General features: G+C 39.3%; 1 protein-coding gene across 1 annotated transcript in view; it reads right to left on the bottom strand.

Moving 5' to 3' along the window:
* The window catches only part of DCAF5 (DDB1 and CUL4 associated factor 5), a 74,864-nt gene that overhangs the window by 22,538 nt on the left and 37,525 nt on the right, over positions 1–14,801 (bottom strand). The window contains exon 6 of the mRNA XM_065839981.2: positions 10,472–10,685. Within this exon, the coding sequence (XP_065696053.1) occupies positions 10,472–10,685 (214 nt within the window). The remainder of the gene's footprint in view (positions 1–10,471; positions 10,686–14,801) is intronic.

Here is a 14,801-nt window from a genome sequence, read left to right as displayed (position 1 = left end):
TTCAGACAGAGACCAAGAGACTGTCAGAAGCACTTCATGACTGAAGTTATTGCAAGAAAGAGATGCCAGCTGAAACTTCAAGAGCAGACAGTCAAGCTGCTAAAGCCAGAAACACGCCTCTTCCATGACATTTGAAAAAGAAACTCAATTCCAACTAGTACCCTCTGCACCAGACAGTGGGAACCCAAGGTCTCCGGAGAGCACAGCTGAACTGACGTTACTAGGACATTTACACGACCATCTGTGAAAATCTCTCTTTGGTATGTTCATTATTAGTATAGCAATAAGCCAGTACTTTTCCACACAAGTTGAATAAGTTGGAGAATAAGGATTGAGAAAACACAAAAGTCAGTCCATATTACCAGAAAACTAAAATAAATAATTGCTATGAAGTGCGCCAAGCCCTAGTCAATAAGGCTGAAATCCTGAGGGAATGGAGTAGACTTTTTAAAAGGAAGGAACATAAAGGAAAGAAAAATAAGGAGTTGGGGTGCGGTAGATGAAAGAATGTCATGCTGCATATGCTTAGACTCTAACTGTGGCCAAGGATTTTTGGTCATGAGGGGATGTGCAAAACCCAGTAATTCCTAGCAGAGTACCTCGTAGTCACTTACTTCAAGAAGAAAAGCCCAGATAATCGAATCACAGAGGCAAGCCAGTGAGAGGCAAAACCATTCACAGAAACAAGTAAATGTCTCAGACACTGACAGTGTCCACTCTCCCTCCTCTCCCACCTCCCCTGAAAGTCGAACTCCAAGCAGAGCACAGCCCCAAGAACCAGTGTGGTGCTGCATTCTGAATCAGACCAGACACTGCACGAGGAGCTTGGATGCTCAGATGTCTGGGGGGAAGAGACCAATATTAAAACCACCTGTTTCATTGTCTGCATTTTTGCTGCTGTATCTGACCAGAACTTCGGAAATCAACATTCATAATATTCACATGAACATGAGATTACACAGAAAAACAGTTGCTAATAATTAATATTGGACTTTTTTTAGAAGGGAGGAATCAGCTTCTATGTCTAGCTGTTAGCAACAATGACAGGAAAAGGCTTCCAGATGACTACAAGCTGCTGATTAAGAAGTTTGCCTTAGAAGGAAGAAAACTCTCAGGCGTGGTTAGAGTCTGCTGCTGGAGAAAACACAAATTCAGTCTGAGCTTTGAGTATGCATAAAATGCTTAAAATGAACTACCATCAGGAATCTGGCAGAATCATTTTGGACTAGTGCTCCCCACTCGTTCCACTGTAACTCTTCTCATTTTCTCTCTCCCCAAGGAAATTACAGCAGTTGATATAAATAAATGGAGATCTAATCTGCTGCTGCTATGGTCTTGTAACAGTAGCATTAGCATTGCATTTTGCAGAGTACTACCACTCCAGGGAATTTATTTTTCTTCTTACCACTGCCAGTTTGAAAGCTTTCAAAATCCCACAAGCTACATAACCCTCAGGTGCTACTGAATACAGAGTATTTCAATACAATTGTATCTAAATCAAACCTTATTTTATAGTTTCCAACATCCAAATTTCCTGTTTCCATAAAATTCGCTCTGACTACATTTTTAAGCTTTTGGCCCTAGAAAAGGGACCAGCAGACATGGATCATATTTCAAAAAGGATCAGGAAGTCTTTTGAAAGGCCTTACTAATGTAGTGGAGAACAAGAGAATGTACAAGAATTTGTCTTAAAAGCACAAACCAAAAAGTGCCATAAACATGTAATTGTACATGGACAAATGAGAGCATGGGTAATTGTACAGAGATGAGAACCATTTGAAAAGTGATTGCTGTGAAGTTATTAACAGGAAAATGCTTTTCAGAGGCTCAAGTTCCATGCTGTTGCTTACAGCTTTACAAACAAGTCAGCTCTGAAGGAGATTAAACTTCCTAAATCTCAGTTCCCGCTCAAGCATGTCTGTCCTTTCCTCAGAAGGGTCAATGAAACTTGAAGCAGAAAAGATCAGAGTAGACGGAATTTTTCTCAGGCTTTTAGCTAGCTGTCCCTTAGCTTCTTGAAGTAATGCGAAATCCACATGCTGGGGAAGAAGCACAGAGGTATCCAAATTTGAAACAGCTCTGCTGCTTCCTTGCACAGCTCCTTTAAGAGGTAGGATGTACAGTCCCTCCGTATATTGCCTGTAACATAATATAACTCATGGGTGGGGAGTAGGCTTTTGCTTTTCTCCTACAACAACAGATAAAGAATCTGGACTGGTAGCTGTGTGCTAGGCTCAAGTTTGAACTCCTCGTGGGGATATGATAACAGCTGCCTTGCACATCTTCTCTGTGGTGGGACACGCATGACGAAACCACAGTCTGACATGAAACATCACTGAAGTCTGAAAAACATTGATTATTTGTCTGAAAGAGATCGAAATTCACAGCAATCAGCACTTCGGAGAAGGAATTCACTTACATGAAGAATAGAAAAACTGTGTATTTTTCCAAGGAGGAAAGGTTTCCTAAGGAAACAGGGCTTATGCTATTTCGTTCTTCACGGCATCTCTTCCTCTCCAAGAACTTTAAAGCACAGTGGCCAATTTCAACTTTGATAGAGGACCTACACGTTCCAGAATTATGAGCTGCCTAGAAACATTCTTTTACCAACAGGCAGCCAGAGAGAGAGACCCTGTAAGTAGTCACTGAGAGCAAAGCAGTACCTTAATTACAACTCCCTACTAAATATGAGGAAACCCATTTGGGAACTCAACCTTGAACCCAACAAAATCCCAGTGATATCACCACAATCTGCTTCTCATGGAACTATTTCAAAGGGTCTAAGAGAGCAAGTTATAAATACAGGCAAAAAGAAAGGTTACTTTATATACACATATACATTCGTGTGTGTTTTTGTAGGTGTGTATGTATATATATATGTGTGTGTATATATATATATATATATAATATCACAACCATGAACACAGGTCTTGCTGTACATTACATATTTTGTGTGAAAAATGTTTGACAGAATACAACAAGAATTTTTTTATAGCTGCTTCCAGGTCTTTTGTGATGCCAAGGCTGCTCTACACATCTTCCTTATAAGGCTTCCCTTGCTATTTTCTCCATTTTAAAAATATGACTGACGCTTAATTTACCATTGGAACAGAATTTAGTGTTAATTCTGCATTCCTCACAGGTAGAAAACCCATAGATTCGTTTTCAAATCATCTATTGTTAGAGTAGCAATTGACCAGAGGGGAAACAAGGTAAGGACACATCTAGGGAGGAGCAAAAGGCTAATTACTATTCAAAAGCAGCAAGAAGCAAGCAAACAAGGAATCAGCAAGATAATACAGCTTTTTTGAGATGGACAACACCAGTGGAATAAAAGAAAAAAACAGGATCTCCCACAGGGCAGAGCACTCCTTTCCTTTCCCTAAAAAATTAAGAAATAAACAACAGTCAGTCAATTGGTGGAGTAATTCCATCTCTGCAATTCCTGACCTTTCTGTCGGCTTTTACCTTTCTGCTGCTGAATCTAGGCTTTTAATGTAAAGTTCCCACTGAGTACAGCTTGAAAAGCTGCTCTAATGAACATCTGCTGACCTCCTCAGCAGGTATGTTCCCACCTACATCCCTTGTGCCAACATCAATGCTCCTGACACAGCAGTGGCTGGGTTCAGTAAAATCCCATACAAATTGTAACCAGTCATTCAATACATTTCTCTTCATTTATGTATTTCAACCAGTTTCTACAGGGGTCAGGTGGGTGCCAGTAGAGCCCAAGTAAAGCCCAGGACCTTCCCTCTCAAAGGTATACTGTCTTGTTTTTACTCTCAGACTGCAACCCTGGTGGCTGCCTCCTCTTTTAGAAGCTCTCACTGTTACCAGTCAAGAAGTTGCTCTCCCCAAGGTAGCTACCCAGGGTGTAGGGTCAAGAAGACGTGAAGAGTAGTCACCTGTGCAGGTTGTTAACCTCTTGTTGCTGTCTCTCAATGACAAAGCCTAAAGAAGAGACATACCTGGGAAAGCTATTTCTGAAATGCGTTTTGGAAAACTTGTAGTTAAGAAAATAATTTACCTATAAGAAAGGACACCTATAAATTCTTTAATCTTCTGCTTTTTAATAAATTCTGGGATGCAAACAATATCTTTTGTGCAATATTTAAAAAATTTAAAGAGCAATCTCCAACTAGGGTTCACAGCACTGTGGTATTAAGAAACACGTTTGTTTTGGAAACATCATTTTTTTATATTAGCAGTCACAGCAGTTTGCAACCTGCGCTATGAGACTGTTTTTCAGGAAGGCTGAAACTGGCACAAAAAAGAGCTTTAAAGTTTTCCATCTTGGCCTGAGAATCAAGCAGGTACATCCAAAAGGTTTTTTTACAACAGAAACTTTGGTCCTCAGTTAAGAAGCATGCCTATCTCATGAACTGGAAAAAGAAAAGCTTTGACATGGCAGACTAGAGAAGCACAAATTGCTCCTAGTACATTAAATTCAAAGCCAAAAATTTGTATTTCCATTCCTTAAATCCTGAATCTTGTAAGCAGCCAACTCTGTGTGGGGCAGTTTTAAATGCTTACAGAAGCACCATCAGGAACAATCCATCAACATTTTTACAGCTGCCTTTCTGCCATGCAGAAAGGCCATAACAGTAATTTTATTCACGAACAAATGCAACTTAGAAACCCTTACTGCACATTTCCATAGCAGGGAAAATATTCCTATTACATTCCAAAGAAAGCAACCACCAGTTTATCTGAGCATATGAAGGGCACTCTTCTGTACATGGCTGAAACTGCATGTATCCCAATTGCTCTCTTCTGTTTTCTTCAGCCATCTGTTACTTTACTTTTTCAAATACACACTAAATCAAATATTGTATTCGTCAACATCCTCCAGAATTCATAGTCGCTTTTTCAGTATCTAGACAAGGCCTAGTTTGAACAGCTTAACTGAAACACTGAAGCACCCACTGCATGTCATTTTTTGCAGCACATTCCTGTTTGCTCTCCCTTCCCTCTCCCTAGATGTGCAAGGGATGCAGCTGAACCACAGGTCTCCTGTCATGCACCTATGAAGAGCACGAAACCTGCAAACCTCAGTCTCCTGAGTCAGGGCTCCACTCCACCAGCATTTAGCTTCAGGATGGGTTGCTCTGGGTTAATGCACCACTGTCCCAGGGGCTTACAGAATGTGGGTGAAAAGGGAGATGGGAAACAGAGCAGGCAGAACACCTCAGGGATCAAGGAAGAGAATAAGAAGGGTTAAAGAAAACTCCCAGTTCCCTCTGCCAAGAGCCTGACTCTGAAGAGTCATTTTCAGTACGACCTTCCCACATCAATTATCAAAAGAGATGGGGAGTAAATAAATAAAAAAAACATTTAATAGCCAGATAAATTACTCATGTGTTTTATATGTGTGTAAAGCTATGCACACAGCTAGGATTTAAACTGTCATTTAGATAAAATAAAAAACAAACTACAATCCCATCAGTAATTCTTGGAAGAGGCCAATTTAAGACAGAGGAAGATTTTTTGTTTTAGTCCAAGCACAACATATTTGCACACTGAGTGCTTTTCATATATTAAGAGATACTGACTGCAGTACGCTACTATTCATTAAGAAATCTTCTATGCACAGGAAACTCTCCATATATTCTTTAGAAGAATAAATCCCTTTCTTCTTTTTAGTTTTTAAAGCTAGGCACTGATAAGTACTACTTCCCGAGATAAATGTCCTTTACATTAGATGACACAAAGAAGAACAGTTCTGCTTCTTTATAAAGGCAATGTACAACCACATCAGACTCCTGGCACCTATACAGCTAATCCTGTTCTTGGAAGGGTTACATTCATGTAATAAGTCTGTCCTGCTAAAAACTGGGCTACCCCTAACCAGGGCTATTTAGCACACAGACTCCAACACTAGGAAGGCTGTAACTTTATAGGGAGTTGGAGTAGTTGGTGGTACCGTGAGTGGTGCATTCCTGAAACTCTCCTATACCAGTGTAATGTCAACAGAAAAGGCTGAGCGGTGATGTAATGTCTGAGGGCATGCCAGAGTCAAGACACTTTTTGTTCGATTCACAGGGTACAAGTTATTTCTCCCTACCCCCACCTTTTTTAAAGCAGGCAATAAGCAGTTGATTTTATAGCTACAAGCATCACAGAACTGCACATTATCTGCACAGTGAAAAAAAAGGAATGAGCTGATAGCATTCATCATTGTGACACAGGCAACAATTTTTAAACAAGAAAAGCTTTTGATCTATTTTAGTTTGAGGGGTTTTTTGTGTTCAGCGTTTTTTGTGGGGCTTTTTTTGCTGTTGCTCATCACCATGGCCTCTGAGGCTCCTACACTTAAAAATGCATTTAGTTACCTGAAGCCCTTTAATAGTTCCCATATCCTCAGATCCAAGAAGATACTTTCCATATTAGTCCAGCAACTAAAAATCTTTATATTTAAACAACATTTCCCAAATTCTAATGCTGACAAGAAGAATAGAAACTCCTCCGGTACCATGACACAACTTGAGATTCTCACATATTTTAAGATTTGTATGTAAACAAACACTTGTGCACAATAGAGCCAGCGAGAGTTAGGTGCATATATAAAATGCCTTTAAAATTCTGGACCTGGATGTCTATACCATAAGAATAGGTGGATTATGCTCTCACATAAATATAGGCAACAGAGGGTCACGCTTGATCCATCTTGCCTGTCTTATCCTTCCTCCCTTCCACAGCTGTATGACTCAAGCGAGCTCCTGGATAATGCAAATGACATAGGATTTTGAAAGTGTTTATCTACCAACATCAGTGTTCTCCTACAAAGAAAAGAAAAATCGGTGGCTTGTGAATGAGGTCATTACACTCATGACACGGAGAAAAGACAGAGTTCTGAGAGGAGCAAATAAAGGCAATTATAAATGGGTGCAAATAAAACACCAGCTAAACACTGCCTCTCAAGCTTTGGTAGACGTAAGAAACATGAAGAGTCTGACTGCGGCATTTCTAGGAAAAATGCCTGCATATACCATTCAATGATTTTCAAATCAGGTTCCCAAGGACCACGGCAATAATGCTTTTGTAGAAAAACAACAGTTTGCAAGGACACAAAAAGAAGCAAAGCTGTTCATCCTCTAAGATCCCTGTCACTTAGCATGTGCTACAACCCACATGCCCAAAATACCTGCAGCAACTCAAAACCATCCAAGCACTTCAGAATGTTTTCTTTTAAACTTAAGGAAAAAAAATCATTTGGGTTAACAGGTAAATTTTTCTGAGTTTTGTTCCTTAAAGCATTAATTGTATTTCATTCTTTGTTAAGAGGTTTCAATCTACTTGTACCACAGATGGTCCAATAAAAGGAGCTGATGTGCAGATCACTGCACACCAGCCGGTAGCAGGCTCCCCTCTAGAGTGACAACTCAGGAGCTGTAGATTCAAGACATGATGAGTACCTGTCACAATCTATGGGCACTGAAAAGACGATACTGAGACAAGATTAGTACATACAGCCTAACTGCCATCAACAGACAAACCAATAAAACTGTTCCCCAACTAGTAGTCCGTATTTTATTTGTACAAAGAAGTTGTATTAATTTAACACACACACCTTGTCAAAGTAAGAATAACACATCTGATCATTATGGGAACTTAATTATTTGATTTCTTAAAACATAAGCGTGATCTCTAAGAGGATTAAGCTGTGTGCCTGCAGCTTGGTATCTGTTCATTTTTGTTATGTTAAAATCCAACAGCTCCATACAGAACATGGGTTTATTTACCTTCTTTGTAAATTTTCCTGACTGCATTACAGAAAACTTCCAAAGGCAAGTACTAAGGTAGTAACAGTAAGGGGTTTTTTAACCCTGATGGCCATGATTTATAGGAAAACTTCCTGCGAGCAAACCATTTTCCATGTGCAAACTTCATAGAAAGATCAGCAAAGGCTGTAGTTTTTTCTGTGAAGAGCTGAGTGTCACAGTGCTGAAAGGCCACCTCTCCATCTCCCACCTACCCTCTCTGATCCCTTCCTTATATTGCATTCAAACACTTGCCAGAGCCCTCTGAGAGTCAATATAAGTCATTAATTGGGAAAAAGAAGTAAATGCTTCTGCCAGGTTAGGAAGCTGGATCAGTGAAAGGTCTTGGCATCACATCCGCTGGATAAGAAAGGCCTTCCCCTTTCAACAGTTCACTTTTTTCCAATGCAACTGTATTCTAAGCACTGATGAGATAAAGATATCCCTTTCTTGTTAGGGTTAAAATACAGAATTGAAATGCAACTTTATCAGATGAACTAACTGTGCAGACATCACATAATAGTTTTTGAAGACAGGAAAGTCACATATTTGAATTACAAGGCTCTGTCTGTATGAAGTATTAAAACCTAACTATTTAAGACAGCTTAAAAGAGAAAAAAAAAATTGAGTCAGTTTAATAACGATGAAAGGAAAAAAACTGAAGACAGAGAAAATCAGAAGTGCAATGAGAGAAATTTTCTGAAGAAGCCTTCCTACCACAAGCTCCACTCATAATTTGAACACAACTTTCTCATCCATATATCCCTTCAAATGAGCTGTAGCCCACAAAAAGTTTTGATCCTACAAGGAAATACAAGCAAGGAATTCTATGAAGCTAACTTTGCATGGATCTCAGATGAAAGATGTTCTTTATTAAGGCAAAGGACAGCAGTATTAAATGGGAGAAGGGCTTGAAACCAGATTAATTGGAAACAGATTAATCTCTTTTTTTGGCAAATTCTGATTTGTGGGTGGAGTTTTGTATACATTATTTCATACTCAGAAAACTCACCAAAAAGCAACAGCATACTGGCTGTATAAAAGGGCAAAATTTGAAAAACACTGAATTTTTTTATTCATCTTGTGTATCTTACAATAGGTTCCAACTCTAATCTTCCTTTCTAGGTATACTTGGAACTGGAATTTGGTTCTCTGTAAAAGGCAGTCCCTAAGGACTACCCATAGCAATAACAGTCAGCTGAATTTGAGCATTACTGGGTAGTTTCAGACATATACAGTTGGACCACATATTGGCATTTTCTGTGACTCGGTTATCTTTTTTCCTTCCAGTTAGAGGATGGGTATGAGCAGCTATCTAAATGTCAAATTCCACATTTCTCTAATATTCTGTATTAAACGTCATCTTCCCTATTAGCTCCTTATAGTATTTATGAGGGAATAAAAATGTCTTTTGTTCTGATTTCCAACTGGTTAGTAGCATTAAGTGCTGCTACTTATCTGAACAGAAAGTCCATCGAGCCAAAAGAATATAAAGTTTTTAAAAAGTGCAGACTTCTGAAGAACCGCATCAACCTGAGACAAAACAGCCATGTTCTTCCCACTAGAATAACACCACACCCATAAGAAGATGGCTTAAAAAGCAAAACAACTAACACTAAGGCTTTTATCTGTATCTATAGCAACAGATAAGAAGCTAAACTATTTGTCAGAATGTACACAGGTCTGCTCTGACTTCCAGAGAAGAGTGTCCTCTTTAGGCTAAATAACAGACCAAAAATTATCAGCAGTTTTCTTCTTGAAGAATATGTTTGCTCATTCTTTATAGTAAACCACTCTATTGTTTTAAGATTATTTCATTACTGCATTTTCACACTCCTTCTGTCAAAAACTACATAAAACTCAGAAACACTGCTCAAGTTCAGTGACACAAATCTATTTCCTACTTGCACTCTGAAAGAAGCTCAACTCTGCCTCCTGCGGCAGCAGCAATAGAATTAATGACCGAAGTCTGACTGCAGGACTTTTAAGATGACAGCAAAGAAATGTTCACACCTTAGTTCTATACTATCATGGTTTGAAAACAACTTTTTTTGTCCTTAAACACTACTAGCAGTTATCAAATACAGGTGTCTAAAGAGAATATCCAGATCTAGAAAGATACAAACTGCTGTTAGTCACTAAATGTGTGTCCTATTGCTTTGTGATTAGCAGTAGGGTCAAAGTCCTACCTCAGTCAAGTAACAAACTATTCCTTCCTAACCATTCAACATCATAACTTACAGAACACTGTAAAGACCTATAATCTGATCCAGTAGTATACTATTAAAGGAGAAACACTAGAATTTGAAATAAGAATCAATGACTATAAATCCACAATATTTACATTTTGTGGGATTACCTCTACTGCACTCAGGGGCAATACTGAAAGGAAAGGAAGATGCTTCCTTACCATATGTAGATAACCTAGTCTACTCATGGTTCTAAAATCATTTAAATTTGACCCAGAAAGCCTCTGCAAATATTCTTCTTGTGAATATCACCTCCTAGGTAAGTATTATACCACATCAAAAAAGAGGTAAAATTTATCATGTGCTTTGGTACACATTTTTCTTCTTTCAGAGCCTATGCTGCAAAACAGTTCTGAGGTAAGCCTACATGTCTCCTGTCTCCTGTTATATCTCCTGAATCAGAAAAAAAAACAACTTTAGAGAGGTGTTTTCAAACTCAAGACAGTATTGCTTGCTTATTACCTGATCACGATCACCTGCAAAACAGCAGCTCTTCATAGTACATGAGTTGAAGTACCCTTGGTTGTCAAACTGGAAGACGGGCAGCCGGCAGTGGATGTCATAGAGGACGGGGGGAAGGCGCCGACGCAGTGCCAGCAGCTGGGTTCCATTGCTGTTGAACCGGACACTCATGGCACTCTGAAGGGAGAGGTTTCCACCATAGCGGAGCAGCGAACTGGGAAAAGACAGAGGAAACAAGTGAGATGGGCCACACACTTGAACGAAACTGCTTGAAGATGGAACTCTCTCTTTAATCTTACTGAGTCATTTCCAACAAATTAGCCCAGTAAAGTATAATCTTATTTAGTTTCTGCTTCAAAGCATCAATTCCTCAGCAAACTTGATTCAAAACCCGAATGACAAACTATCAAAATGCTAAGACTACAAAGTCCTCAGAAGAGTGAAGACTGTGAGTAGTTTTGCTAGCAACAAATACATTTCCTGCATAGGAACAAAGTCTCACAGAGTGGTCTTAACCTTAAAAAGGCTGTTCTTGTATTTCTGGGATATCTACGTGTTACAGACTGACGCTACCACCACTCAGCTCTTTTTTTTTTTTTCTTCCCAGTTGGTGATTACATTCAGGTAGCCCAAATTTTATTTTTGCTCTGCCCTGGCACCAGATGGCATTTTTTCCAATTGTGGATATTTTGACCATTATCTCACTTCCGCTTCTATTTACATTTCCATATGGCATCAGAGGATGTTTGAACTCTACAATCAGTTTCAGCAGTCTCAAATAAAAAGCCACTTCACTAACAAGTTATTGCAAGAAATGCTAAAATAAGTCATTTAGCTGATCTCAAACTTGCTTCATCTGAAAATATTGCCAAGTAGGCAAGAATATTAGATAATTATGCTACCACACGACACTATTACTCTCATGTGGTTGAATCAGCCAGCTTCCTTGGCCCTTATAAGGCTGTATGATCAGAGCTGGAGTACTTGTATCAGTTCTTATTGACATGTACAAGACAAAAACAAGGCATCACAAGTTTCCAGGTTCTATCGTCAAAAGAAAAACAGAATATGGAATTTGTTCTATACAGCAACTTAAAGATAATCAAAGCATACCTGAAATTCAACTTGCATTGTATGGCTTTTCTGTTGTGTTTTTTTTTTTTTTTTCCAAAGACTTAATTCAATCCCTGTACTTGAGATGATTGTGTGCAAGGAAAGGGAGGTAAAGATGGATGACATTTTATCCCTTTTTTGTTCAGCGATCACTGAAACCTCTTTAAGCAGTATCAGAGCTCAACTTTTTTGTTAACAGGTTTTGAGCAATCCCCAGACCAAACAAGGCATGCCAGCACAGAATTTGCAGATGCTAGATGGAAGTTTATTCACAGATTTTAATGTATTATACTTTCTGATGTAGCCCTATGCCTCAACATTTGTGAAAAATTAGTCATTCTGTATGGATAAGAAGCCGCATTCCATGCAGGTTGAAGCACGCATCATTACATGAGATATTGTAAAGTAAAAAGTCTATTGTTCCTAAGCCAGAGTTAAACAAAACAAAAAGAAGACTCCACATAATAAATGCACTAGAAATACACTGCTCTTACACACATGCACTTCGTGAACTGAACGGTCAAAGCCACGGTTCCACAAAGGAACCCAAAGCCACATCTTCAAAGCCAACCAGTAGAGCTTCAAGCTGGGCACCAAGACTCCTGAACATCTGTATCACCATGAAGAGTCCTGCTCTCTCACGTGTGCACGTTCTCCTCCTCTCACACAAAGCTGCTGAGCTCCTCTGAATAGTGTTTATGGATTTTAATAAAAACATGAAAAAGTTTAATATTAGAAACTATAACCTTAGAGACAAGGATTTAGGATCCCTCATCAGCCTTAGTTTCTCTTCAAGATCAATAAAATACTCAGGTAACTAAAAATACTTGGGCATGAACCAAACAAACCAACATAAACATAAAACAACAAACATAAACCAACCAAACAAAAAAACTTCCAAAACCACCACACCAACAATAAAAAACCATAACCCCAAGCATACGTAACATTTTTTCCCCTCCCTCTCTAGCAATAGGTTTGCATAAGCCAATAATTTTTTCTGCAGAAGTTCCCGCTTCCTTAAAAAAAAAATCCACAAAAATTAAAACTAACCAAACAAACCCCCGACAACCCAAAAAACACATAAAAGAAACAAACCCAGATTTTTTTGGCTAAGAAATTTCAATTTTTCCATAAAAATACAGGAGTTCTCCACCATGCAGCAACTAGACTTAATGTTAAGGTGTGGCGACTGCTGCACCAAGACTATGCCTCACTCTACAGTAAGAGTTTTCCTTCCTACTCTAAACCACAACCCAGAATTCCCTCCTGCCTACAGGTGAGCAAGCCCAACAGATGCCCCATCCTTTCAAATCTTCAAGTAAAGTTTCCATGGTTACTATTATTATGCCCTGTCTGAAATATTTTGAGATTATATTTTGTCACACTAAACTAGCCTCCATTCTGCTTACAGATGTGTTCATTAAGGTCCTATAGCAGTTAAAGCTATCGAAGAAAACACCCCTCAGAGTTGAATTCTGTATTGTGTTTCAGTAACTTTAGTGTAACAAAGCTCTAGAAGAATATTCACTTCAGACACTAAATGAAGTAAGAAAGACTAGAATTTCAGAAATTATCATCATATACACACATAAGAAGTCTAGAATTAAGGAGCTGCACAGTTAAGAGCCCTCAAAAGATCAATGGCTTTTCCTGCCTCACACCCTCACTCCACACAATTCAGCCCCATGTCTAACGGAAATACAGTTTGTGTTGCACTTCCTTGAACATGACATTTGGCTCAAGGGAAAAACAAAATTAAAAGAACAAAAACCAAAACAACAACAACAAAAACACAACAAACCAATAAAACCAAACTCCACACTAATAAAAAAGGTAGTGGATTAAGTTTGGCTGAATCAAGAAATAAATGCTAAAATACCCATTTTCCATCCACATAAGAGCGATGTGCCAATGACTTTCCCCACTCGCCTCAATGTTCTCCCCAAAAATCAGATTCTATAGTTCCAAGTGCAGCATTTTGCTACACTAATCACAGAACAGTGGTTTTCCGATTTCCCCACCCACGTGCATCCTGCTTGCTTCTATCTGCCTCTTGGAAATGCTGCACAGTGCTTTCCTTTAACAAGCTATGAACAGAGACAGCAGGTAGTCAGGTGGGGATGACAAAGTGACACCAAAAGCCCTCAACCATCCAACTCCTGATCCAAACAGAGTAGAAACATTTGCTCTCTTTCTACTCCTAAGATAGAACATCTGAAAGATATGGTCAGAAATATGATGGAAGGGGCAGGTGGACAGAGGGGGTACAGCTCATAGCTCCATGTTGGTGGCAAAGCTAGGAACCAAGCTAACAAACAGGACATAAAGGATCTGACAAATCTCTCCTCCTCTGCCTCCTCCTGCAGGCAGTGCATGTTAGCAGTGTTTAGAACTGAGGAACTGCAGGACTTCAGTATCTTCCTTTATAAAAGTTAGCTGATTACAGAACAACTATGCTGGCTTTAGGGAAAAAATAATTGCCCAAGATGGCTTTTAGAGTATTCCATCTCCATCAAAATTGCAGGAAAAAAAAAAGTCAGCCATCTCCAAGAAAGGAGCTGGAGGAAGTTATGTTACAGTACTAAACCACTACTAATACTCGGTACTAAAGAGGATGCCTGAATCAAGAAGCTTAAAAAAAAAAATCTTCAAACTAATCAGACCCAGAGCTTTTGCTCTTCTTTTTTTTTGGGAGTAGGGAGGGAAGAGAAAGGGGAGAGCTGTGTTTAAGCATGTTCAGTGTTCAAATGACTGTGTCCACTTTCCCAGTTGCATCACGGTGCTGCCCTGTACCTTTTGTCAGTGCTACTTTTGTATTTTTTCACACAGAATTATGTGGGGCAGTGGAGACATGTTTGGATATGTTGCTCATGTTAGAACTGCCACTTCTGCCTACTCCTTATTTCATGCTGTAGCAAAGGAATTCAGAAGGAACACCTTCTTGCAGTTACTAAAAACATTTACTAATGCATCAGACTAAAAGCAATACCCCGTCTCAAAGACCCAGACCACGACAGCTAGTGAGAAATCTGAAGACAACCCCAAAAGGGCACCTCAGATCAAGATGGGGGACCCTTCTGCCAGAGGCACTGTCTTTCTGAACCCAGACCCAGACTACTGTGGGATTTAGTGTGCTTCCAAATTTGGCTCAACCAGCCAGCCACAGAATGCTGGTGTTGCCTACCAGCTCTGGAAGCAATACAGAGAGAGACAC

Source organism: Patagioenas fasciata, chromosome 5, assembly GCF_037038585.1.
Source record: "Patagioenas fasciata isolate bPatFas1 chromosome 5, bPatFas1.hap1, whole genome shotgun sequence".
NCBI classification, from domain to species: Eukaryota; Metazoa; Chordata; class Aves; order Columbiformes; family Columbidae; genus Patagioenas; species Patagioenas fasciata.
This window is presented reverse-complemented; position numbering and strand designations above follow the sequence as displayed.